Genomic DNA, 26,084 nt, shown 5'->3' with positions numbered 1-26,084 from the left:
CAGCGGAATGCTGCCCTTCAGTGAGATAACAGCAGAACAACAGGCTGCTCAGCGGGGGCTCTGAGCCTCCTCGGACACACATGGGAGCTGTCATTCTCTTCTAAGGACGATGAACAGCGCAGTAATGAGCAAGACGTTGTGTTGTTTATGAAAATACAATATGCAGTTTATTGATTTGTTGTTGCTGTTGTTGTTTATTGCCACGATTTGTCTTTTTTTCCCCAAGTCTATTTCACACACTATGCATAGAGCAGAGCAAAGTTGGTATCTCAGTATATGACAAAACAACTGCAGTTGTTTTACTAAAAAAGGAGGAGAATGGAGGACAGGCAAGATTCTGATCGATTCTGACAGTTCAGCAGAAGCACATTACAACTTGCAACAGAGCAGCATCATCTCTACAGAAGAAATCATGATAGCATTCCTTACTGCTGAAATAAAACGCCAATGCTACCAAAACCCATAGAATGCCTGCACCTCGCAATCCAAGATACCGTGGTGCACGTGTATGTGTATGTATGCGTGTACTTGTAAACAGGGGTTTTCCTTAGCTTCTGTGTGCCTTTATGGAGAACGGGATCACTCTGTGGTTTGCCAGAAGTAGCCACGAGGCAGTTTAATCCTGTTTGGTGTTGCAAGGCTGCCTCAGAGAGGATTTCTGATGCTCCAGCAACGTGATGGACTTCTCAGAATTCTCCAGGTTCCGGAGCAGAGTCTCTAGCCGCCTTTTGATCTTCTTCTGATCCTCGATAGCGCATCCAATGACAACGGACTGAAATTTCTGATCGATGGGTCCTGCCGGCACGTCAGACGTGCACGCGCCATAAAGCGACATTAAGCGGATTTTGGCGTCTTCCAAATCATCCAGGAGCTTGTTGACGATTTCATCGATCATCCTGGTGGCGTGCAGGAGGGACTCCTGCTGCTGGGCGTTCCGGATGGTTTCCACTGAAACCTCCACAGTGAGGGTTCGGCCCATCAGGCGGTTGGCAGTCAGGTTAAGTTCTTCTCTCTCACCTAAAGCGAAAGCAGAAGGTATCCTATGTTATTGGCTAACACCTCCCACTGCCTTTACATCAAGACAAGCAAAGTGCTACCATCTGCCAACATGGATGGCTGTTGTTTCTTCTTTTCTGTAAGAGGTGACAACCAGAGAGATTTCCAGGGGCCAGAGTTTTTACGTCCACGTGCCTGAGTCCCACCCATGTCACAGATACTGGTGTCTTTTGATCTGAAATTAGGCTGTAAGCTTTAAGAAAGGTATAAGCAATGTTTTTTCCACTGCTGACACACTGCAGTAAAGCATTGTATCAGGAAGCATTAATCACTACGAAAGCAGGCACGTGAGGGATGGACCCTCAATGCTACTGTGAGGAAGAGTATAAATACACGGCACCTCAGAAGTCCACGGACAGAAGAGTTACTGTGCCTACCACATGCAGTTAGGGGCCATTAACAAAAAGGAAAAGGGGACCCCAAAGTGAGGGGAGGCCCAATGGTATCCTCTGCCAGCTCCGGCATGTGGTGCCTTTAGCGCTGGAGCAGCTCCCCTTGCTGTTCTGCTTTTAGGGCAGTCAGGAGGGGATGGCAAAGCAGCTTCTCACCTTCACTGATGTGCCTCATGTCCTGGCTGTTCTGTATGTTGTGGATCATTTCTAGCAGGGTTTCTTTTTCTTGTTCCATAGCAGATGCTGCGTCACGGAAAGCCTCTACCCTGGGCGTAGTTAAACCAAACAAAGTCTTTCAATAATAGAACAACCTTTCCCCCATACAACTGCCAAGATCTTTCAATTTAAAAAAGAAAAAATCAACAAAAGAGCCCCACTGCAAGTGCAGTCAGCTTGCAAGTATCTGTGCTCCAGGCGTTCTGACTCCATGAGGCACACCTACATAAAAACTTCATCTTTCAAGACACAAAATCACATTTTAAAAGTGAATAGATGAGGCAGTAGATAGAAAACAACCAGCTCCTTTGTAGTGTGAGAAGAATGGGACAGACAGGCAAGGTGAGAGTGTTTTGTTGCCTTTATGGGTTAGTCCTGCCAAGCGCCTGCCTTCACGTCGCTGTGGTTTGTTTCTCTCCATAAAGATGCAGCAAACTGGCAGGAGGTTGTGACTCACAGAGGATGAAGCTCCGTTCTGGTCAGCTCCTATTTCTGGGCTTGCAGGAAGCACGCAGTTGAGCTATCCTGAAATCGGACCCTTTCCCTGCACAACTCACTGTGCTGAACCTGACACGTGGCACACTGCTGCACGGGGCACCACTGTGCCATGAGCTGTTCAGCCAGAGAGCTGCCCAGCTGCGTGCTGCAGCATTGCCACTCTTCACTGTGCAAAGTGCAGCAGTCTGGTCTCCAGCAGGTGACAATACCACACAAGAAACTCACGTCCCTGCCCACAACCCATGGCTTGTTCCCTGACACAGCTTTTAGGAGAGGGCTTTTGCTCAGAGCAATGTCACCTAGAGAAGCACAAGGGGAACAGTTGCCTGGGAGAGAAGGGCCAGGAGGGACACCTTCATGACTGCGCCTGCAGGACAAGGCTGGGTGCTTAGAGAGATCCCAAGTCCAAACAAAGCATCACACGAGCCTGGCCAATGGCTTGGGGTGCTTTCAATACAGCTTGGAGACCTCGATGCTCCAAACAGCCAGGGAATGCACCTGGCCTGACATGTTCATTAAGTCTGTCCGGAAAGCAGAAGCAAACCGAAGCACTGCTAACTCTCCAGTTCATTCTTCTTCCTTGCTTTATAGTGCTCTACCCTGGCCATTTGCTTGACAAGCACTTCTCCTTCCTTCCTTAGTGTCACTAACTCAATTGCTGGGCACCAGTGAGCCGTGCCTCTCAGCACCACAGCTGGGTGCATCCACAGCATGGCAACGATCAGTGTTGGCTTCTGCAGCAAAGGACGAGCCTGTGCTCCTTCCCCACAGGTTGGCAGACAGCAGGGGTGGTGGAAAAGGTGGTGCTGGGAAGAGGGAGAAGGCAGGTGGGGCTGGGAACTCAGGGCCTTCAGTACCCACAGCTCACACACACTGAGCTCAAGGGATGGCTCTGTTTTACGAAATCCTTAGGGTGAGTTCCCCAGTGAAACCGCACGCTTCAGGCCCTCCCTTTCATGTTAATGCGAGGAGGAATGGGAAAAGTTAATGCAATGCAAATTCTTGCCAGGAGCAAATATTCTTAATTGTTATTTTGGATGGGTTAGTAAGAGTAATAAGGCAGGTGGAGCCGCTTCATACTTCAGATGTCAGCGCTTTATAATTTAGGAAGTCTAGCAGAATTTTCATACGTGCCTCGCCGTGCCTTTAAAAAAAACAGCACTGTCACCATTTGGAAAGTCCATTTCAGCCCCCAGAAAGCTTAAACAAGTGCAGAAATTCACTTTTAATGGCATTTTTACATCAACTCAAGTAGTTCCAACCCCCCACCACAGGCAGGGCCACCAACCTCCACATTTCATACCAGACCAGGCTGCCCAGGGCCCCATCCAACCTGGCCCTGAACACCTCCAGGGATGCGGCATCCACAACCTCTCTGGGCAGCCTGTTCCAGCTCCTCACCACTCTCATAGTAAAGAACTTCCCCTTGACATCCAGCCTAAATCTTCCCTCCTTCAACTTAAAGCCATTTCCCCTTGTCCTGCAGTTATCTACCCTTTCAAAGAGTTGACTCCCCCACTGTTTATAGGCTCCACCCAGCAGCACCAGAAGGGCAGTCCATGAGAACCGGTGAGCTTTCACTCAGAAACAGGCAGGGCTGGGTTCTGGAGTTCAATCATCAGTCTGAGAAATGCGCTCAGAGAGCAAGAGAAAAGGGCTGAGAAAGGCATGGCTGCAGCTACGGGGAGCTGGAGCCCAAGCAGGGCAGGATTTCTTCTTCTACCCGCAGCCTGGGTAGAAGGAAACAAACAGCACTGTACTGGTCTATGCAGGTAGAGAGAGACAGGTAGGGAAACATGCTGAGCAGATGCTGGGCAGGCTTTGTCAAGGTGACAGTGTGGGCTCCTACCACTAAGTATTTCAGTGACTGACTTCCTTTAAAAAAGAAAAAGAGAGAAAGAAAGAAAATAAACCACCGTATGTCCATACAATCTGAACTGGTGATATATAGCCTCTGTCTGCAGAGAAGGGGGCCCGGAAAGGTCACAAGTGGGTATCAGATTGACAGACAGGATTACACACCCAGTCACGCCAGCGGCCATTTCTGTGGGCTCCTGCACTGCCCCTCCCCAGCTTGCTCTCCTGGCAGCGAGGGCACAATGCCTAAGGCAGACCCGGCTCTGGCAGCTTCCTCTCCTTGCAGAAGGCTGTCAGGTACCTCACTGTGGTGAGTGCAGCAGTATGGGCTTCTTTCTGCTGGGTGAAAATATCCAATGACATTCTTACTGGAGTTTAGCTGTTGCTTTGAGCATTAGTTTAATATTCCGTGGATCTTCCGAGACTAGAAGAACCATTCTCCACTCCTGACTTCCCTTGGTCTGAGTGCGATGAGATGTGCCACGCCGTTCTTCCCTGCATGCCATGGACATGAGCAGAGCATTCCCTGGAGGAACAGGTGGGCCAACCCACGCTTTGTTCCACGAGCAGAAACGTGATATCCGCTTTCCTGGGACAGCTGCAATAACGCATTAACCAGGGGCTTGCAGAAATAGCTCACTGCAGCTCGCCTGCTGGAGATGCATTTCCAGAAGGATGCAGGAACACTCAGTGAGGTCTTAGCTTTTTTTCCTGAAACACGGCTCAGCCAAAGTGCCGAGGCCAAGTGGGACCCTTCATCCCGCTGTCCTCAGCTGCTCCTGCTGGGCTGGGGTTTGGGGAAATGAACGGTGAGGAAAGGGCTGAGAAGAGGACAAAAGGTACAAGAAGTTATAAAGGGAAAGAAGGGAAACAAAAGCAGGAGTCTGTGTTTGTGCCTGTGCATCGTTAGACCTGGAACTACACGTCCATTTAATGCTGCCATCAGAACACAGTGACTCATAAACAGCCGCTTCCAATGGCTGTGAGATCCCTTGACACTGCACAGTAAGTTGAGGCAGTGGCACGTCCTGAGCCTCTGCCAACACCTGCAGTGCGGGCCCAAAGCTGGGCACCACTCAGCAGCAGCTCCTGGAGGTGCCTCAAATAACTGGCAGGAACTGCATGGCCCCAGGGAGCTGTGCACCCCTATGGCGGTGTGCTGGTGGGTACCAGACCAAGGCAGCCCAGCATGGCCCTGGGGGAGGCAGGGAAGGGAGGGCAGCTCGGATCAGCTCTTCCCAAAGGGATGCGGGGCCCAGCCAGCCTTCAGCCACCTCATGGCCAAGTCCTTCAAGAAGCCCCTCAACAACCCCATGGTGTACTATGGAATTCCTCGTTGGTGGCATTCACAAGTCACATCCCTTGAGGCTGAAGCTCAGTCACACCATCTGGAGGAGGAAGCAGACCAGGCAGTCTCCCTCCTAACATTCAAATGGCTTTAAAGTGAGGTGTCTTCACTACTTACACGGAGAAAAATGGAAACTTGGCTGACTTTAATCACAGCACTTTGCCCCTATTCTGCCATCATTCCACACTTAGAAACACGCCTCTCTGAAAGGCCCACGGCAAGCAGGAGGGTTTCATTTTGGCCTTCGTTTGTGGCTAATCAAACTGCTTCATGTCAGAGTTGCTCAGCACATTTAAAACCCACTTTTGCATACCCTCCTGCTTATCGAGCGCAGCATTTTGTAATTACACGCTACCACACTCCATCTGGATGCGAGCAGTGAGACCTGTTTGCAGGCAGTGACTTTGTTTAGTCAAATCCAGAGAAGCCTGAGAAAGAGCTCCGAGGAGATTTCATCAGTGAAAGGCTAACACTGCTGCTCCGCGGAACCGCCTCCTGAATAATGCAAAGCAAATGCACACAGAAAGGGAAAAACCCAGCTCTCGTGGAGCTCTGTAATTACAGAAAGACCTGGAAGCATCCCGGGTGGCTGTGAGAGCCGATCAATGCACCGCGGGCTGTGTGGGACAGCAGTACTGCTGGGTGAACCGCGGTGCCCACCTCACCCGGGCAGTGGTGAAACACGGATTGTATCAGGAGCTGTTTACAAATATGACCGTGCCGCAGAGCGCAGTGCTGTCCGCACCACAGCTCAAGGGTTCAGAGAGGCAGACGTCAGTGCGGGCACACGGAAGGTCTGCAAGCGCGGAACCTCGCCCTGCTCGGTGCCTGGTCCGAGAGAGGCACGGAGGGCACGAGCGTTACCGCACTTTACCTCCGAGCTCCCAGCACCCACAGAGCAGAGTAGCGGCCTGCCGTTAAACCCATCGGGCCGGGAAAATCCGTTTCTCTCAGAAAAGCGCCTCTTTCCACGCACCCCCGCGCACGTCCCACGGCAGCGGGGCGCTCCCGCCGGGCCCGGCCGTCTCCTCCCTCCCGGCCCAGCCCCTGGACCCGCGACCCCCCGCCGCCCCGGCCCCACCTGAGCTCCAGCTGGTCCAGGTTCTCGAGCAGGCGGCTGGAGCGGTCCGCCATGGAAGTAGAGCGGTAGAAGCGGCCTCGGAGCTGCGCGGCGGACGGCGGCTGCTGCTGCTGCTGCTGCTGCTGCTGAGGCGGCGCGCCCTCGCTCGCCTTGGAGCTGATCTTAGCCTGGGCCATGGCACTCGCCCGCTGCCGGCGGCGGCGGCCGCTCCCTTCCCGCGTCCCGCAGGCGGCGGCGGCGGCCGAATGCCGGCGTCCCGCTCATGGCCAAAGAAGGAGCCCGCCCGCCGCCTGCCCCCGCGGCACCCCGCCTCCGCGCCCCGCCTCGCGGCGCGGCCCGCCGGGCACCGCGGCACGGCCCCGCATCCCTGGGAAAGGCCGCCTCGCGTCCCGCCCGCGCTGACGCCCGGGGTCGCCGCGCCAGCCCCCGCGGCAGCCAGCCCAGCTCACACAGAGCGTCCCGCGCGCGGTGCCCGCCCGGCACGGCCTCAGCGCCCCGCAGCCCTCCTGACTCGGCTTGGCTTGGAAGGGACCTCAAAGCCCACCCGGTGCCACCCCCTGCTGTGGGCAGGGCTGCCCCCCACCAGCTCAGCTGCCCAGGGCCCACCCGGCCTGGCCCTGAGCACCTCCAGGGATGGGGCGCCCACAGCTCTGGGCGGCTGAGCCACTGCCTCACTGCCCTCCAAGTAGAGAATTTCCTCCTAATATCTAACTTAAACCTCCTCTCTTTTGATTTTAAATCATTTGCCCTTGTCCCGTCACTACTGGACCATGAAAATCTCAGTCTCCCTCCCGTTTATCATCTCCCCTTAAATACTGAAAGAACACAGTGAGGTCTTCCAGACCCTTCTCTGAATGGAACGGACTCAACTCCCTCAGCCTTTCTCTATTGGAGTTGAGCTCCGGCCCTCTGATGATCTTTATGGCCTCTTTTGGACCTGCTCCAACAGCTTCGTGTCTGTCTCGTGCTGTTGGTACAAAGGCTGCAGAAAATTTGGAGGTCAGGGCAATTGGGCTGTGAGCAGAGTCAGAACTGGCATTCTTAAAACCACGGTTCTTCAGATGATCCCAAGAACAGCACCTTGGTGCTAACGGACCCTGACTCACTGCAAGAAGCAGTCTAAGACAATACAGAAAGGCTTGTGTTGGAAGTTGTTTCTGTTCTCCCTCAGTGCCCAACAGAACTATATGTCCACTGAATGGTAGGAAACACAGCAGCACCACAGTCAGTAATGACGTTGGTGGGAGATCACATATCGCTTCTCCACGTGGAGCAGCACCTTCCCTTAGAGGAGCTCAGGAATTAACTCCCACAGAAACCCCTTGGTCCTTGAGTTCCAGCAACTCAAGGCGTACACAGGCTTTGCTTGCCATTGCTGTGACTGTTTAAAAAGGAATTTGCTTATCCCCAACTCCAGGTTTGGGCAAATACTGCATAGCTCCAGCAACCCATTTTTTGGCACCCAGCTGAGAGGGATTGAGTTGCACAGAGATACTGCTTTGTGAGCCTGTCATGCTGTGGATCCAAATAGCTGTTTTCTCAGGCTTGTCCCTTCAGAGTGCTATCATGTCCCGAGCCCTCTCGTTAAATTAACTGCCTGAGTTTCTTTGTTTTACATAGCTGGATAAGTGAGGCTCCAACCTCATGCGAACTGCTCCAGCTGTCTGATGACAGCCTCAGTAGAAGAGATTAATACCATTTCCCACCCCAAGCACAAAACACAGAAAGCCTTTGTAGCCATGACTCAATTTGCAATCATTTTTTCCTAGGATCCTGCTATTATTTCTATGCCAATTTATTACATATCAGTCAGGCTGTATTTATAAAGTAAAAAAAAATAATAAAAAAAATCAAGTATCTGGCAGCTGACAAAACTCACGATGACTGTGCAGCCTGGAGTGTATTCCCATTGAGAAACTAGAAACCATTTTTTTCCCACCCCGGAGAGGAGTAGTTGTCCCCTTTTCTCCTCAGGTGCTCTGCTGCTTGGTGAGATACAGAAAGGGGCAGTTGTTATCACTCTTTCAAAACTACAGGTCATTGGGAGGCAGGGCTGGTCTGTGAGGAAAGGGAGGTGGCCCACGGCTGGATTGTGGCAAGAAGTGTGGCAACACAGAAGGCGGCAATTAGATCCTGCAGGGCCAGAAGACCACAGGAGGAGGAGGGGCCATCACACACCTCAAGCCAAGCACAGATTTCGTGCTCCTTGTTGTCTGTGATGAAGATGATGATGGCCAGGTCAGGGTTGCTTCATGCTGATGTCCCTCTGTCCCTGTCTAATCCACAGCCATGTTTGTGACTGGCCTGCACAGCCCAGCCCCATAGGCACTGGGGAGAAGTCTGCAAGGAGGTGTGCATCTCACAATGAAGTAGCGGCTCTTTTGTTTAAACTACAGCATTGTGAAAAGTACGTGTCACTGACAAAACAAAGTGGTATGTAGAGGGTTTTCATTCACACAAACAAGATCTGTCAAGGGAGCAGAAAGAGGAGCTTTCCTGGGCCTCAGACACCTGATCTATAGAAGTCCAGAGGCATTGTAATGATCCACACCAAAAGCAGCAGCATCCCATTCCAACGCTGCCATATTCCAGACCTGATACATACCTGGTCACATACCTGAACACTTACATATGACCTGTCATGGAAGAGGATCAAAGAGAAAGTCCACACCCAGGGAAATGCCACGACAGATCCTTTCCTTCCCTTCCAATGCAGGACCTTCACTTGAAGAAGCTTCTTTAGACACGGGCGTTATGGAAACACAACAGTTCCCATTCACACCATAGGGGTGCAGCCACAGCTTTGGCCAGCCAGCCAAAGTTAGTTGGAGCACACAAAACAGGGCAAAAGATGGGCCGACATGAGCTTCTAGGTCTTCAGTCAATGTGCTGCCATGTTACAGGAGGCTGGCCCCTCACTTAGCACCTGCTGAACCTGCTGCTGTGCCTCCTGCTATTGCTACCAATGCTAATTAAAGATAGCTTGTGTTTGCCTATACGCAGTCAGGCAAGCCCTGCGGTCCCAAGCTTGTCAGCAGTCTGAGCTACAGGTCCTCTATCTCAGCATCCATCTCTGTGCTGGTGTGACCATTTCAGGGCATGCAGCGTTTCGTTCTCACGGAGAGGAACACAGCTCAAAGAGCCAGTGAACTGTGTGCAGAAACGGATACTAGGCATGTTTTCAGCAGAGCTCTGAGCAAAAAGCAAACTGAGGAACTCCCAGAAACTATGCTACTGCAATCAGAGAAAATAAACCTTCCTCAGGTTTAGAAAGAGAACTTCAGATCTGACTTTCTGTGCATGCATAGCTTTGCCACCTGAACGCACACCTGTTTTATCTTGTCACTTACCTTAAATTTTGACTTATCCCCACTTTTATAATATCTTGGTCAATGTTATTCGACCCCGAAAATTGGTGAATTAGAATTCCTAGAGGAAAGCTGGGGAAGGTTAGAAATGTTAAAGAGACATGCAGATGAAGACTTTATTGAAGCTACTTAGCTGGAAAGAATTGCCAGAATGCATCTTAGCGCTAATGCCAGCCAATTCCTCTAAATTAATTTTGAAACAATTCGTCACCCATCCTCACCTCCTCCAATTTACAGCAGTCGCTGTAAACACCGCTAGGACAGCGTAAGCAGATGATAGAACACTTCCTTTTAAGAAAGACGGCGGCGTAACTTCATGCCTCCTTAAAACTTCACCATATTTGGTAAAGATTTGGTAAAGGTTTGCATTCTGTGAGTGTTATAGGAATAGTAGAGGTCATTTCTGTACATCTTGGAGAGCAAAGAAAATCAAGCCATCACCCAAAGATACACCACTATACAAAGCAAGTAGCTTATAGTAAGCTAATCTCGTCCCTTCATATTCTTGCATTTATTATTCAGCTCTACAGAAGCAACCAGGCAGGTATGAAGTTCAAGGCTACAGCGTGTTACAGCTGCACCAGTTTATCTGGTATCTGAACTTGTCTCTGAATATGAACAAAATAGAGGTATCCTTTCAGCTGAAAGAATAGGGCAGTAAAGCACCAACAATAGGAGAACCTTGTAACAACCCTGACAGGCTACAAAGTGAGTTTTGTTGTACTCAGACGTGCACTAAGCAGAAATTAAGAGCATTAAAATGGGTTGCGGGTGGTTGCTGGGTACAAGTGAGTTTTTTTCGCCTCATTATAGATAAAAGTAAAAACGCACCACGATTACTTTTCAGTATCAAAGGGTGAACTTACAATGTCAGAACCAAATTCTCTTAAAAAGAGCAAGAACAAAGGGATGCTGGGCAAGCTTCTTGTAACATACAAGTTGTGCTCGTAAATGCAGACAGATCTCGCAGAATACCCTGGGCAAACCTCAAAGAGTGCAGCCAGTTAAACGAGATTTCCCAGTCAGAAACATTAAATTCTGAAACACAGATGTTTACAAGACACTTATTTCAGCTGAAGAACAAGGTGCAGTACCATGAGAAGCTGGTGACTAACAAGTCACACGTCTGTGCATGCAGGGTTTTAAGAATCCTCATTTTCTCTGTTCTTCTGGAAACAGAAGTTATCAGAAACCTGTAGCGGCAGAAAACTTGGCGAAGAAAAAATTCACAGTGCGAGTCCCAAAGGATAATAAGGATGGATTTCAAGACACAGATAGTCCTGTAGACTACTTCTACTGTAAGAACACAGAATTGAAGCCTAGCTCCTTTATTAGAGCCACAGAAGTAGAGGCTGGAATTTGCTACTCGTTTCAGTAAGCAGATGAGGAGGCTGGTACATCAGGTCTAACTTTAATAACTACAGCTCCAAGGATAGAGAATCTATATGCACACAACTTTGTTTAATGCAATTTATTAAGTCAAGGCTCATTAGGTAAAATCAACCTTAAATTTTATGACAAAATGAAATATGAGGAATAAAGTTTATGTTCAAGATCTGACACAGCAGACTCTAGAGAAGACCATCTAGCCAGGTTTTAGACATTTGTTGTCAAGCAAAGAACTTTCTCAAGATGAAACATTTTTTTAATGAGAAAAGAACTGCAACTTGAGTGTCTGCTGAAGAAACCTTCCCAAAACCTCTTACTTGCACTAATGATAGCTTTGTCTCATTCCACTTTATATTAGGACTCGGCATGAAAAATTCTGAAATTGATTTAGCTTGAGTCATTTAGCTGAAGGCAACTCAGCGTCTCCTGGAATAGTGCTTGCTCAGCAGCAGGACGGCACTGCACACCCCAAACCCAACTGCTAATCCCACATTTACAGCGGGAAAGCAAGCAGCTGATGCAATGGAAGAACATCATGAGATTCTGTTTACTCTGTAGGATTTTCAGAGCCAATTCACTGAAAGCCTTCAATCTGTTTTCTGGAGATTCAACTGTTTCTTCAGGTTGTACAACTGCAAATGAGTTCAGAGATAAAACTAGTGAAGAATCTGATGAGTTGCTCGAAAGACAGCAAATACATCAGGAGAATCAGTGTCAGTATTCCAGCTTTCCTAATGACGACATACAGCAGTTATTCTAATGCTTTGGAACTGATGGCAAGTAAAATCTAGCTTTCCTCTTCTCTTACTCTCCAAACATAAGTATTCCTTTGCATAATAAATATTTAGACTTACAACAGTTGCAAGCGAACTCACAAGGCAATGGATAAAAAGAAAAGCTGGCATTTTGTTACATCAACATTTCTTAATGATTAACAACAACCATTATAAAGTAGAATAAGCTGGTACAGCTGGACAGCTTGCGTTAGCATTTCAAAAGAGGGAAATGAGAAAGGTGGCATAGACGGCTTCATTTTAAACACAAAAAGAATTATTCACTTACAAATAAGGACATATTCTGTCTTCATAAACAGAAGGAACCCGTAAAGATTTACTTAGCTTTTGCTCACTTTCAAATCTGTTCCTTCCTTAGATCAGAGAGAGGTACCAAACCCGGCCAACTCCAAGCCAACACTTCTGTGCTACTAGTAAAAAAACAGACACGCTTATAAAAATAAAGCTAACAGAAACTATCTGTGCAGTTCATGGCCCTGATTCTGCCATTTATAACAGACAGCATGTAGAAAAAACTGCGGTCTGTAAGGCAAGACCATCCGCATACAAGAGTTGAGGCCGTATGTTCAGTTTATACACCCAGGAACGAAGCTTCTCTTTATAACAAGATAAGCTAAGCGAGTCAGTCTGAGACAATTGAAGTTCACTATTTTTATCTGTTGCCAAGACCACTTGAAAAAGTAAATAAAGACAATCACACTTTGTGACTGAAAAATTAAATATAAGAACCAATCAACAAAATAATTAAAACAAAACAAAAACCAACCAAACACACAGTAACATCAGCCCACCAACTGGGGCAACAATTTATACTGCTAGACCAGTGGGACTTCGCCATCATCCATTAGAAACTGAATGTGTAAAGGCTTAAAAATATATTTTGGTCATACAGAATAAACTGCAGCAGATATCCATAAACTCCAGCTGCCTATCAGCATTACAGAGAACAAGAGATTATAGATCTAACAATTCAAGATGCAGGCATGTTTTTGAAGCAGGATTTGTAAATAGATGAACTAGCTTCCATTTTTGTGAGCAGCTTTGATGACACAGTATTAGCATACAGAGGGATTCTCATTTACATTTCCTCAAGGCTTCTCTTGATAGCTTCTTCTAATTCCGCATCATCCTCTGTATGAATACAAAAGTAAAAGATTATAATTTCAAACGATGGTTGGTAAATAGTCAAACACAACTGCGTTATTATTACTACATAAAGCAACAGGTTACTGCCGTGGGCAATGTCAGCAGACTGGAAAAAACAAGGCACCAAATCAAAATGAGAGTTATTTCCCTTCTTACATCTTCTGGTGTGTTTGAAAGGCAGCACAAAGAGACAGCCTCTACAAAAGAAACGTGTACGACATCAGCTAGGGGCAGCCTGGCCATTAGTTTGAGACTGTAATGCAACTGTGTATTTATTGGTCACGTATCAAGATACCCATACGTATGCACCAATAAAATATTAAAATAAAAAAGACAGACACACAAGACGAGCAGAGAGGTTTCAGTGTTCTCACTCCAGTTCCTTATCAACAGATACTCCAATATCTAAACTGTAATTTAACACTGCTGTTGTAACTCCTACTAGGAGTGACTAAGCAGAGATAAAGCCACTAACAGTGAGAATTGTCCAGTTCAGGGCTGTAATATTTCTGATGAACAAGCCTGCATGGGACTCATCTCATTTATTAACAACCTCATAAACACCCTCCGTAATTCTCCAAATAGAAGCCCTGTTTCAGCCTTACCTTTAGGTTGCATTAGGCACTAACTTTGGCATTAGTGAATTACATATCCTAAAGATAAACATGGTAAATAATAATGTTGATGCGGCCAGAAAAATTAAAAGAAGCTTTCAGGTATGTTATAATTCTTAAACAACTCATCTCCTTTAGGAGGACACAGGCATGTTCTAGAACAAAAAGATGAGTGGTTTATATCTATTTCTATGACAAAGGAAAATGAATAATTACATATATCACGGAATTGCAGGGGTTGGACGGGATCTCAACATATCACTAGTCCAAGCCCCCTGCTAAAGCAGGTATCGTACAATAGGTCACACAGGCAAGCATCCAGGCAGGTCCATAATATCTCCATAGAAGAAGACTCCACCACCGCCTATTCCAGTGCTCCATCACCCTTACTACAATGAAGTTCTTCCGCATGTTAGTACAGAATTTCCTATGTTCGAGTTTGAGGCCATTACAACTTGTCCTATTGCTACACACCACTGAGAAGAGCCTGGTCTCATCCATTTGCTTCCCACCTCCCTTCAGATATTCATAAACTTTTATCAGATCTCCTGTCAGTCTTCTTTTCCCCAGGTTACAGGAGATGCTCCAGGCCCTTTATCATCTTAATGACCCTCCACTGGACACCTTCCAGGAGATCCCTGTCTTTTTTGAGCTGAGGAGCTCAGAACTGGACACAGTATTCTAAAAGTGGCCTCACCAGGACAGAGCAGAGGGGGAGGGTCACCTCCCTTGACCTGCCGGCTGTGCTCTTTCCAGTGCACCCCAGGATAGCACTGGCCTACACACACAGACGTAACATTCAAGAACTTTCACTGTGGTTATGCACTTGCTGTACTTGAAGTTCTTATTTAACATTTCTTTCCAGGCCTAGTTTCGAAAATGGTATCAATAGGTGCTCTCTCATGTCTGTTAACCCATATTCATCCAGACGGACTTGCTTGCAACATCTGATACTACTGAGAATGAGGTTACTTTCTCAAACAAGAGCAGTAGTCGGTCGTGGAAACAAAGCCCCACCTACAGGCAACTGCTCTCATTAAAGTAAGTTGTCATTAAATCACTGAGATCGTTCAGTTAAAAAGAGTATGATTGAAACTATGACTCTTACTAATGTCATACAGTTCATTCCACAGCGATACCTGGATTGTCCTGTCCCCAACACTTCAGCTCCCTCCTCTCAGCAGTTCCTAAGCTCTTTTTCCTTTTTAATCCATTTCTGGGGTTGATTTTGCCTCTTCGTTCCCTCTTAATCAATTGTACAGCCATGCACACCACTGAAGCCAGGCTGGCTCATAAGCTCAGATCTCTTCTGTACAGAGACAGAAGAACTGGGACAACCTGTACATACCAAATGCCACCCACTACTGGAATATCCAATGCTGGGGGCTCCCGTGCGTGGCAGACTTTCAGGACTATAGACAGATCTACAGCTCTCTTTTCGGAGACAACAGTGCTCTTTAGGTACAGCATCCAGTTTTGAACTACAGTAGTTCTACTCCCAGTCAGAGTTAATACTTGAACTGGTATCAAGTGAGCTCAGTCACGTCTTCAACAGCACAATACCCAGCGGTGAACCAATAAAAATAAACGTTGAGTCTGCTGGCATACTTTCCAAGATAGGAAGTTATTTTTTCCTTTTAGCTCCCGGTATTCTTAGCCACTCATGATTCCTCAGAATATTCCTGAGAGTATTCTTAAGAGGTCACTTGACATAAAAATGATTTTAAGTTTAGCTCCTGAATCTCCTGTAAGTAACAGCACTCTTGAAAATAAATAAGTAAAAATTACAACAGACCTTCTTGTTTCTTTGTTTCTTCTAAACTCCTTTTGATTGTTCGTTTGGTATCGTCATCCTCTTCGCTATCGGAACCTTAAACGCACAAATTAAATATCAATTAAACATTGCTTCTATGAAAATAAAGAAGTCACACACCTCTTATGTTTCTTTTACCATAACAGCACTGTAGCTTGTATTTGAACTGCCCTTGTTCCTATCAGAAAATCATGGCAAAACACATCACACTGTGTATATGCAGTGGTATACAGCTGTATTTTGAAGTGTCTTGTAGGGTTTGGTGCACCTAAACTTTTTTTCCCCGCACTTGTTTTAAATGGAGTCTCCGAAAACTAAGGGTTAAAAACCAAACGAGTCAATTAGTCCCATCATATATTCATTTTCTCCCCAGAGGCTCATAAAATAAACTCATCAGTTGTCAATGAAAGAGATGGAACAATCAACTGATTGAACAGATTCATTTTTAAGCTTGAAAAATCTGGGCTGACTTCCCACAGTGTACAGAGCACAGTGATTAATCAGATGTTATTTGTAGAATGCCTGTGGCTGAATTCTGCCTCCAGGAGATGCTAAAGCTTCTAGTCAATATGCTCCATGCAAGGATCACAGAATTACAGAATGGCTGAGGCTGGGAGGGGCCTCTGGAAGCCATCTTGTCCCCTCTGCTCAAGTATAGTCATTTACAACGACAGATGCCCAGGCCAGTGTCCATGTATTTTTGGGGCACCTCCAAAAAGATGCTGAACTGGACAGGGATGGCCTCACCAGTGCTGAGTAAACAGGAAGTATCACCTCCCTCAACCTGCCGGTACAGTCCTCTGAATGCAGCTCAGGAAGCTGTTGGCTTTATTTGCTTCAAGAGACCGTTTCTGGGTCATGGCCAACTCGTGTCTGCCAGGACACCCAGGTCCTTTTCTGAGGAGCTGCTTTCCAGCTGTTTGTCCCTCAGAGATGGGAGTAAACACGGGAACATTCCTTGAGAGATACAACAGCACTTCCCCGGCCTCAGAAACATGTTCTGGAAAGGGATGGTTAAACCGCCCCAGAACACAAGTGTCACCTCATGTCCTGACACCAAAGTGTCAGCCTGAATCTGGATTAGCTGCCCACACGTCTCAGAATAATTCCTCTCCTCTGGCACTCTTCTCTTACAGCCTCCCCAGCTGCTACCACTCCCTCAGTAGTTTCCATCAGGTTTGCTGGTTCCCTTGTCACGCTGAAAACTGGATTTCCTTTCCCTGACTTTCATCCTCCTCTCTTGCCTTACCACACAAACACACCTCACAACTGTTTCACACATTAATCACACATGAATTAACTGCACCCTACCTCCCTTTCCCTCTTCTACATGCTTTCTCTGTCTTCTCAGTAAGTCCTTGTTTTATCAGTCCCTTTATCATCCCAATACACGGTGACATAAATATCACAAAGCTCTCTCACCAACTATTGCCCCTTTTCCTTTTCACATCCAACATGTGAAGTTTTAGTGCTAACTTATAAGAATATCATTAAATTTACTTCATTCCGGATCGCAAAGACTACTTAGCCACAAAGGTGGCTATTCATCATGTACCTTTACAGCAATGTTCCTCGGCTTCCTTTTGTTCATTACTTCTTCACTCAATCCCTGGGGGTTCTTCCCCACATATACTCCTCCCCAATATCTATTATCTGATCTCTGTTTCCTTGTTAGGTGACATCATCCATAAATGCAAATGCAGCTGCTCCCTGCTAAGAGCTCAAAAACCCAGAAGGCCACCTCTTCCTCTATGCAAACTGAAGCTTCATTCTGCTTATCTCTCCCTGCAGACCTTCATTCTGTGCAGCATGACTAAAAATAAAGCTCTATCCCCAATTCTGCTTTAGCTGCATTGTTTTGAAACCTCAGCCAATATCATGGTGGTCAAACAGACCTTCATTTCATCTTCATCTTAGACACCTCTCTAAAAGCTCACTGTCAGGTTAAATTAAACAACAAAGCTTTGCTTGCATTGTCTGGATGGTGAGGTCTTCCCAGTTTATCCATCTGGTAAGAGTTCTTGTTGAGGCTCATTATCTTAAGTCTTAACATACTTCTTTCTCCCTAGGGCACGTATATATTTATATATTCAAATATACATCTAAGGGATGGCACTGACATAGCAAAGCTAGCAACAACTTCCTGTGATAGCTAAACACAAGGTCACAATAAAAGGGTAACTTTCTTATCAGTTCCTCCTGCTGTAGGTTGTGTCCATTGTGATAACTGCATAAATAAAGCAGTAAAAGCAAAAACTGCAGTTCCTCTAGCAGGCGTGGTGCAGCTACTGTGCATCACACTACAGATGCTCATGCCCTCGTGTCCTCAACTTATACAAGAGTCGCTTTTGTCAACAGGACTTCTGGCACTCGTACCAGGGTCAGCATAGTCACCATGACCCCTAACCCACCATCAGCTTCACCCTCAACACTGTCCAGCATTCACTATTGGTGCACTTTGTAGTAGTAATGGCATTGCTAGATACCAGGTGTCAAGATAAAGTCAAGGGACTGAGCTGGTTTTCTGCATGCTGCAAACCTCTGTTGGTAAAGGAATGACTTGTCTTAAACACTCTATTCACATGGATGAATCTCTCACCATGTGTTGTGCCTTCAGCATAGAAGAAAATTAAAAACTTATGAACTTAGTTTTATCAACAGAAAGCAGATAATCCTGCCTGCTCCTCATACTTCAGAGGAAATTCATGTTCTCCCACGAAACACAGTTGATAACCTGCAACATCCACGGGAACTTTTTTGTTATTTTCCTCTCAGTTTAAATGACTGCATATAGTTCAGTTACCACAGCAGTTCTGCTTTATTAAATCACTGTTCAGCAGTTCTGCTGAAAAGGTAAAATGGTTCACAAGGTACAACGGTCAGAATGCCACCCATCCAAGCAGTCCACCCGCTTGCATACTAGTAATAGCTCTACAGAGATGATTCAGGTAAACTGCCCTCTCACTTTGAAGCTCATCCAATACCAACAGCTATTTTAGTTTTTCACTGCAACTCTCTGTGGTAACTGTTCTTCACCTATTTCCTCCCTCCAGAATAATGCCCATAGGCTTGATACCACTGGAAAGCAAACAAAACTTGTTTATATTTCCTCATATTCAGCTGCGTTTCTGCAACAGGACAACAGGTTAGACCAGCCCACTATACAAAGGCACAACTTTCCACCTCAGCCCTCTGATACTGGTCTTGCTACATACAAGAAGACTTGCAAATGCCTGCTGATGCTTCTGACCCATGCAGTGAAGCACGTATTCTGAGGTGGCTGCGTCTTCAATACTTTTCATAGACTCCTGGCCATGACACCAACTCACTGCCCTGACTACACAGTCCTGTTATCAAAACTGAGTTTTCCAATGTCCTGTTTTAAAACAGGAAGAGAGAGAACAGGCAATTTTTACTGCCTGGATCCACCCCTGACAGCACAGGGGACCTGGGAATGGCTCAAGACAATTCTGTTCACTGTGGACTTGCACAGGAACATGACACACAAGATTCCAGCAACTTCTTGCTTAAAATAAGTTGCTGGGATTTTCTGGTAACAAGCACACATACAACGTTAGTGACATGCACAATGACCATGCAGTCAGTAAGTTCAAGTCTGGGGCCTCTCAACAGTCCCCAACACCATGATATTTATGTTAGATATTAACACACTGGAGCACATGAGAAGAACGGCTGAAGGAAAATTATAAATAGGAAAATTCAGTTCTTTTATGAAAACTTCAAGATGTTTTAAAATATTAGGAAGTATTTAAACACATCTCAGCCTCAGTATCCTTTGCATCAAAATAAGGTTGCTCAAAACTCTGATTATTCTACATAAAAACAGTGTAATCACTTAAGCGTGGCATTAATTAGAGTATTAGAGGCCTTCACGGGTATTTTTCCTCCAAACAGAGGTGTGAGCCACATGCCAGTGAAGACAAATAACAAGTGATTGGAGGTCAATGCTTGGATGCAGGACAATCAGAGTTAAAACAGGCAGAGATTTTGGGCCTTAGCAGGGTCACAGCTATCTCAGAGCACAAACCAAACAAAGCAGATTTCAGTAGAAATCAATAAGTAAGCACATCACAGAGCTCTAAACAGCTCTTCTCCAGACAAAAAGGAAATTTCAGACAGAAATAACTCTGTGTTTCAGGATTTGTTAGACGGAACAAAACTGTGAAGTTTGGTTTCAAAACTTGTACCAAGCAAATCCATCTTCTGAGCTGCATTTCACTGCAACACAATACAAGAAGCACCAAGCAACAACTTGTTTTCATCAGCATGAGAGCTCAGTTATTTTATTGACACCTAGACTGCTGGATAGACTGCATTTGATGTTTACTTTCTACCTTTTGTGGTATCTGAAATGCTGTTTAGCAAGGCACACATCATGTCTCCTTCGATGTGATGGGGATTTAGAATGCGAGCTGACCGCTGAGTCATCTTAAATTGAGATTCCAGCTCCAGGAAGCTTTTGTCTCCAGAAAGTACAGTGAAAGGAATTTGCTTGGGCAGGTGCTCATCTAGCCGACCAGCCTGCATGGAAACAAACCACAGATGTTAAGACTGCACTTTTATCTAGTGGGCTCTGGCTAGCTTTGTGTAACAACTTTTTGTAGGAAAATCTATAGCAACTTACCTCCACTTTTATCATTATATGGAATTTATACTACCATGAAAGATATTTTTTACTCAAAGGATGGTGAGGCACTAGAACAACTTGCCTGATAAAACTGGAAACACTACACTGGGGTGTCCTCACGATACCCCAGCTTCCTGCCCTTCATCTACACATCTCCCAACCCAAAGCCCTAGCTCTACTGAACACGGGCACTGCTCTTTGTCAGCTCAGCAGGGTCTCTGAAGCTGGCACCCATCCATGGCCCTCTAGCTCCAGATTCAGGGTTTTTACTTCATTCTGAAACAGAAACTGTAACATCTGTTTTTTGAGCTTTTTTTTCTTCTTTCTTTTTTTTAATTCTTCACTTCCTAACCAGCTCCCACCTTTTCACAACAGACTGATGTCTTCTATGTCTTACTTGGAATTACATTTGTATTCCTAAAGAAAGAAAATGTAAAGCATAGGGCAGGGTGATGATGACAGCTACATTTACTATATTTACCGATGCAATTTATGTTGTGTGGTCTTCATGCAATCAATAATTAAATTCATAATTAAATTCATATGGCAAGAGTAAAACGTATGACATTCAGTGTTACCCAAAGGTGTGAGGGGGTTCCTTCAGAATCACTTCTCAACACACTGTCTCCACTCAATTCAGCAATGATTCTATAATCCTTTTTAGTGGACACGGAAGTTGTGTGAATCTCACAGCTAATAAGTACTTAATGTCAATGGCATACAACATCTGCCACCCTTCTCTCACACTAAAACAACAATAAAGACAGCACTCACTAACTTACATGAACACAGAGTGCAAAGTCTGCTGCTTCTCTTCTGGTCCCACAACGCGGATGAAGGAAGAAACATCCGATTTTGTTAAGATAATTATAAATTTTGCACTGCACTGGAGGTTTCCAGTTACTGTATCCTCCTAAGCATTCAAACAAACAAACAATCAAACAAAAAAGGATAGCAATGTCACCATGTATTAAGAATGCAAGGCAAAAGTAAAAGGTAAAACTGGCTTTAAAGACAGAATTTATTCTGTCAAATGTGACAGCTGAAAAAAAATGCATTACCAAGAGCCCCAAAGCCCTCGTTGGGTTAGAAAGCAAAAAATGAAAAAGGAGTTAGCCCGATCCACTAGTGGAGGTGGACCACAAAATGAGTGACAGAAAACGGAATGTCTGAGAACAGAAACAACGCAGAACCTGGTTGATACAATGGGGGAACTGGAAGAACTAAGGTCCTCATGAACCGTAGTACTCCCAAGCTTTGCAAAAATCCTTGTGACACTAATAAATGACTAAAATGTTCCTCAATACAAATTGAGACCATTTTAATGGCCGCTATCTCTTCAGCATGGTCTTTATGTTCAAGATCTTTAACAAACATTCCCACTAGGCAGCCTGAATGCAACAACCCCATTTGGAAAGCAAGAAATTTAGTATAGGACAACCAGAGACCAAAGAAAATTGAAATACAGGAATGTAAAATCACACTTTCTGGATCTAAAAGGGAAAAAAAAATATGACAAGGACTTGGGAGTTAGAAACTAGCTAAAAAGAAATCCTTATTTTTTTTTTTTCCCTTTTTTCTTTATATTTCTCCTCACAGTATTATATGTGTCCTGAGAACTATGAAAAGCTAGTATACCACCTGAGCAGGTTCAGCAGGGTGCTAAAGGGACTCCCAAAACCATTCAGCACCTCTGGAACAGTATTCTATAAGGAATAATAAGAGCAGCAGAGATTTAGGTTGAGTTAGAAAAGTTGGAGAATGTTTCTGTCACTTGATTTCTGTGATGTCATGACTTAAGAGGACCCAGTGGCTGCTTTTTTCCCCACTCTTTACTCTCTCAAGGAATCTCTGCTCAAACGTTTGTAAACTCACTCATCATTTCTTCCTTTGACCACTTTACCTTGAAAACCCCAGATAAACGTTCCTTGGTTCAGGTTAGCTGGCAGCTGTGTGAAAAAGCTTCCCCAGTTGTCCAGATCCACCAACACAATGTGAGTCATGGTACTCAAGTAGTCGAGATCTGGAAGCTCACCATCTTCAGTGAGATAAATAGGAACACTTTAAGTTTACTCAACTTTCCAGTCAACAAACATACATCAATTCAGACATGTTTCTGAAACAATTCATGTATTAACCCGCTATGTAAGCTAAAAGTCATAGAACATTATCCTATTTAGTGGCTCCATTGTTTCAGCACTGTTTTTAAATCAACTGAAGTAGCATTTAGTAATAAATAAATTAGATAAAAATAATTAATAAATTAGATAAAAATAATAAATTAGATAACAGACAGAATCTAGCAGTATGATGCTGTAGAACTGAATAGCTGGCACGGAGAGGTACTCTACTGAGACACTGACTTGTTCATCCGTATACTTAACATTCAGCTGTGCACTTTTTACTATGGCACATTTATGATATTTAATTGCTTAAAACCATAATAGCTCATAAAATGCTTAGAAACGTACTTTTTTGCTGTATATTAATCAAAAGCATTATGATGCCATGAGAAATTTAAAAATACTCCCACTTTTTGTACACCAAAGATACACCTTTGGCATTCCTGACGTCATTCTCAGAAGTGACATGAATTAGAAAAAAATTTAGCATGGACACTTCAGGGAAAGCCATTCACAGAATCACAGGGGTGGGAAGGGACCTCCATCGGGTCCAACCCCCCTGCCAAAGCAGGCTCCCTACACCACGTCGCACAGGGAGGTGTCCAGGCAGGTCTTGTATATCTCCAGAGAAGGAGACTCCACAACCCCCCTGGGCAGCCTGTTCCAGTGCTCCGTCACCCTCACCGTAAAGAAGTTCTTGCGCACATTCATGTGGAACTTCCTATGCTCCAGTTTCTGCCCGTTTCCCCTTGTCCTGTCTCCACCCGCTGCTGAAAAGAGTCTGGCCTCACCACTTTGCCCCCCACACCTCAGATATTCATAGACCTGGATCAAATCCCCTCTCAGTCGTCTTTTCTCAAGGCTAAGCAGACTCAGTTCACTTAGCCTTTCTTAATAAGGGAGATGCTCCAGGCCCTTCACCATCTTTGTGGCCCTCCGCTGGACTCTTTCCAAGAGATCCCTGTCTTTTTTTGTACTGGGGAGCCCAGAACTGGACACAGTATTCCAGATGAGGCCTCACCAGGGCAGAGTAGAGGGGGAGGATCACCTCCCTCGACCTGCTGGCCACTCTTTTTAATGCACCCCAGAATGCCATTGGTCCTTTTGGCCATGAGGACACACTGCTGACTCACAGCCAACACATACTAGGAACAGTAATTCTCAGCTGAGATATTTTTTTTGCAAGCTAAGCACAAGTGAAAAGACGGTGTAATAACAGGACTGCCTACACAGAAAGCACCACCAGCCTCACCAATTCATACACACAAAGGAGCTAAGTTTCCTTGTGTGTGCATTTTACTGTGCTTTCACATTTCTAGGAGTTTGATCTCCACCCGGGGTCCTGAATTGTTGTTCTCCTCTTATCATCAAATTGTGCTCCCAATTTTATCCCAATTATGCTCCAAGTTAAAAAATTACACTTAAGAGCCTTTGGACTGAAACATTTGTCCGCTTTCTTTTTTCAAACCTGAATTCACAAGGTATAAAGCAATAGAACTGGATCTCAAGTATTCAAAATGTAACTTTGACAATAAAAATCAATTCTGAGCTGACACACAGATTAGATACAGGCAAAGGATACATCTCGTACTGGCATTAAAACAGTATGATCTTTTTCTAATATAAAAATACCTCTAATTTCTACAGACCCTCACCAGGCTCTTTGGAGCATGCTGAATTTTCAGTCCTTCCTTTCTTTCCGTGGATCGTTCTCTGCAGGGGAGGAGACTGTGATCTTCCCTGAGTCTTGGATGGATTCGCATGAAATTTTAGTTCATGGGTCCTTTTGTCCACACAGGCCCCACTTGCTGTGAATCTGAATACTGCATTTTCTGGTTCTGATGCGAAACTTGATATATCGGGTTTCTGTAAGAAGCAGTGTTTCATGTGGTAATGCTGATGCGCGCTCTGAAGATCATCAAAATTTTTGTTGCATGCGGCACATCTCACAACATACATCTCTCCCTTACTTTTCACCGATGAATGCCTCTTGAGATGATTGTTCAGATCTGCAAAATTCTGTGCAGTTGCAGAACACAAGCAGCAGCGAAACCATAAGTTTCCTTCCTGCAGCATGGCTTTCTGACAGTTCATGGAATCGTTCCTCCTGTTTATTTTGGAGACATAAGATGTCCGGCAACCACAGGTTAAATACTCTCCATTTTCTTCTGGGAGGAAGTCATCTTCTTTTTTTATTGATATTTCCATCTGCTCAGGCACAAATACATAGTCCGTGCTGTGAGAGTCCCTATAGTGGATTAGAAATTCTTCGTCTGTGTCAAAAAAGAGATTGCCACAAAGGCCACAGAAGTAGTTAATTTTTATTTCTCCATTATGATGCTCCTGGAAGTGTCGCTGCAGCGTTACTAATTTCCGGAAGTGGTTCTTACACAATCCACAGCAATATCTGTGAAACGCATGGCTTTCTAGGGACATACAATGCTGCTTAACGCTGTCTTCAGATTCAAACATCTCCTCACAAACACGGCATTGCCATTTTCCCAGATGAGGACTTTTTTCAGGAGAGATTTCCACAGGGCTAGGAATGGACTCTTTCCTTTCATCTTTGGAAATGCACACTGTGTCAGAAGCTGAGGGCACAGGTTCATCTTCCAGAGCTTCTTGCTCGTAATAGTAACTATGTCCGCTATGGAACTCAGTCACATGCCTCATAATATCCTCTTCTTTGAGGAGATCTACAGAGCACGCTCTGCACCAGTAAAGAAAGTTAGTCAAGTGTGCCCCTCCGTGGAATCGGCTCATGTGCAGGTGGATGATACTTGAGTTTTCAGCAAGCTTTCCACATACAGCACATTTGTGACAGATCCTATTTGCTGACAAAATGTGTTTCTCCACTGACTCTTCTGTAAGAAACTTCTGAAGGCATTCACAAAACCAGGCTTTCACTTTGCAAGCACTGCCTTGGCTTTGGTTTCCGACACGATCTTCACTGGTTTTTATTAAATCACTTTTCCGTTTTGAAGGAGTAAATTCACTTTCACTGGCTGACTCATTACAGTTCAAATGTCTCTTCAGCAACGGTCTTGACCAGTCCACAGTATGGTACAAATGAGATGCATTTTTATTTTTTTCATTGATATGACAGAACATCAAGATGGACTCTTCCATCGTAGTAAGAACTTTAATGTTATGTTTAGTGCTTTGTTTATGCTGCAAGATCTGATCCTCATCAGCAAGCAGCTTATCACAGTTCTCACAGTGACCTTTTGTTCTGAATATCTCTGCAACCTGGGAGATCTTCTTCTTGGACACTGCCATAGGGCCAGAACTACGACAACGTGTTCTAGTGTGGATTAAAAATATATGCATATATATATATCATAAAGGTGTATATCATAATCGGAAACATTTTTAAACTTTAAGATATACCTTGAAATTTTACATAGTATCTACAGCAACAGCCTGGCTAAGTAGTGCCCTCAGGTTATTTTAGCTGACTCAGTAGCTCGTCAACAAAAACGTGCACTGCCTAGCTAGTCTGCATTTTAAAGAGAATTAAGTATTAATTCCCAACACTAGCACTTGGATGGATGCTCTACGTTGCTCACGCAGTACATCTTAGAAATCAAATGCTGAAAACTTAGAAGAGAGATCAATGAAGTTCTGTTGTTCTATGCCACAAGAACAACAAAAGGAATACAAACTTTGACCAGTGATTTTATGATTCAAGAGAAAGTAGGAAACATGGAAAAGGAAGCTTTTTGTTTTGGATAGTTTACC

General features: G+C 45.1%; 2 protein-coding genes across 3 annotated transcripts in view; both read right to left on the bottom strand.

The window, feature by feature from the left end:
- Positions 1–142: 142 nt before the first annotated feature.
- Positions 143–6,769, bottom strand: BAG2 (BAG cochaperone 2). The gene is made up of 3 exons (XM_072333609.1): positions 6,449–6,769; positions 1,605–1,714; positions 143–1,017 (listed from the first exon to the last, which is right to left on the bottom strand). Exons 1-3 carry the CDS (start codon positions 6,622–6,624, stop codon positions 617–619), a joined length of 687 nt encoding a protein of 228 aa, XP_072189710.1. The 5' UTR covers positions 6,625–6,769; the 3' UTR covers positions 143–616.
- Positions 6,770–11,275: 4,506 nt separating this feature from the next.
- ZNF451 (zinc finger protein 451) overlaps positions 11,276–26,084 on the bottom strand; it is a 36,633-nt gene continuing 21,824 nt past the window's right edge. Inside the window, exons 10-15 of one of the 2 annotated variants that reach the window (XM_072332846.1) lie at positions 23,999–25,647; positions 22,124–22,258; positions 21,003–21,133; positions 19,928–20,114; positions 15,555–15,629; positions 11,276–13,130 (exon numbers count right to left, since the gene is read on the bottom strand). In XM_072332846.1, coding sequence (XP_072188947.1) covers positions 13,078–13,130; positions 15,555–15,629; positions 19,928–20,114; positions 21,003–21,133; positions 22,124–22,258; positions 23,999–25,647 — 2,230 coding nt within the window. In that variant the 3' untranslated portion in view covers positions 11,276–13,077. Of the gene's footprint in view, positions 13,131–15,554; positions 15,630–19,927; positions 20,115–21,002; positions 21,134–22,123; positions 22,259–23,992; positions 25,648–26,084 lie in introns of both variants that reach the window. The other variant, XM_072332845.1, reaches the window with a different exon arrangement.

This window comes from Excalfactoria chinensis, chromosome 3 (genome assembly GCF_039878825.1).
Source record: "Excalfactoria chinensis isolate bCotChi1 chromosome 3, bCotChi1.hap2, whole genome shotgun sequence".
NCBI lineage: Eukaryota > Metazoa > Chordata > Aves > Galliformes > Phasianidae > Excalfactoria > Excalfactoria chinensis.
Note: the sequence above shows the minus strand (reverse complement) of the source record. Positions and strands in the feature narration are given on the sequence as shown.

Bases quoted from the DNA above. Each gene is read 5' to 3' on its own strand.
- BAG2 (XM_072333609.1), bottom strand. From the start codon at position 6,624: ATGGCCCAGGCTAAGATCAGCTCCAAGGCGAGCGAGGGCGCGCCGCCT. The intron at 1,715-6,448 runs GTGGGGCCGGGG...AACTACGCCCAG, and splicing joins CTGGACCAGCTGGAGCTCAG to GGTAGAGGCTTTCCGTGACG. The intron at 1,018-1,604 runs GTGAGAAGCTGC...CTTTCGCTTTAG, and splicing joins CATGAGGCACATCAGTGAAG to GTGAGAGAGAAGAACTTAAC.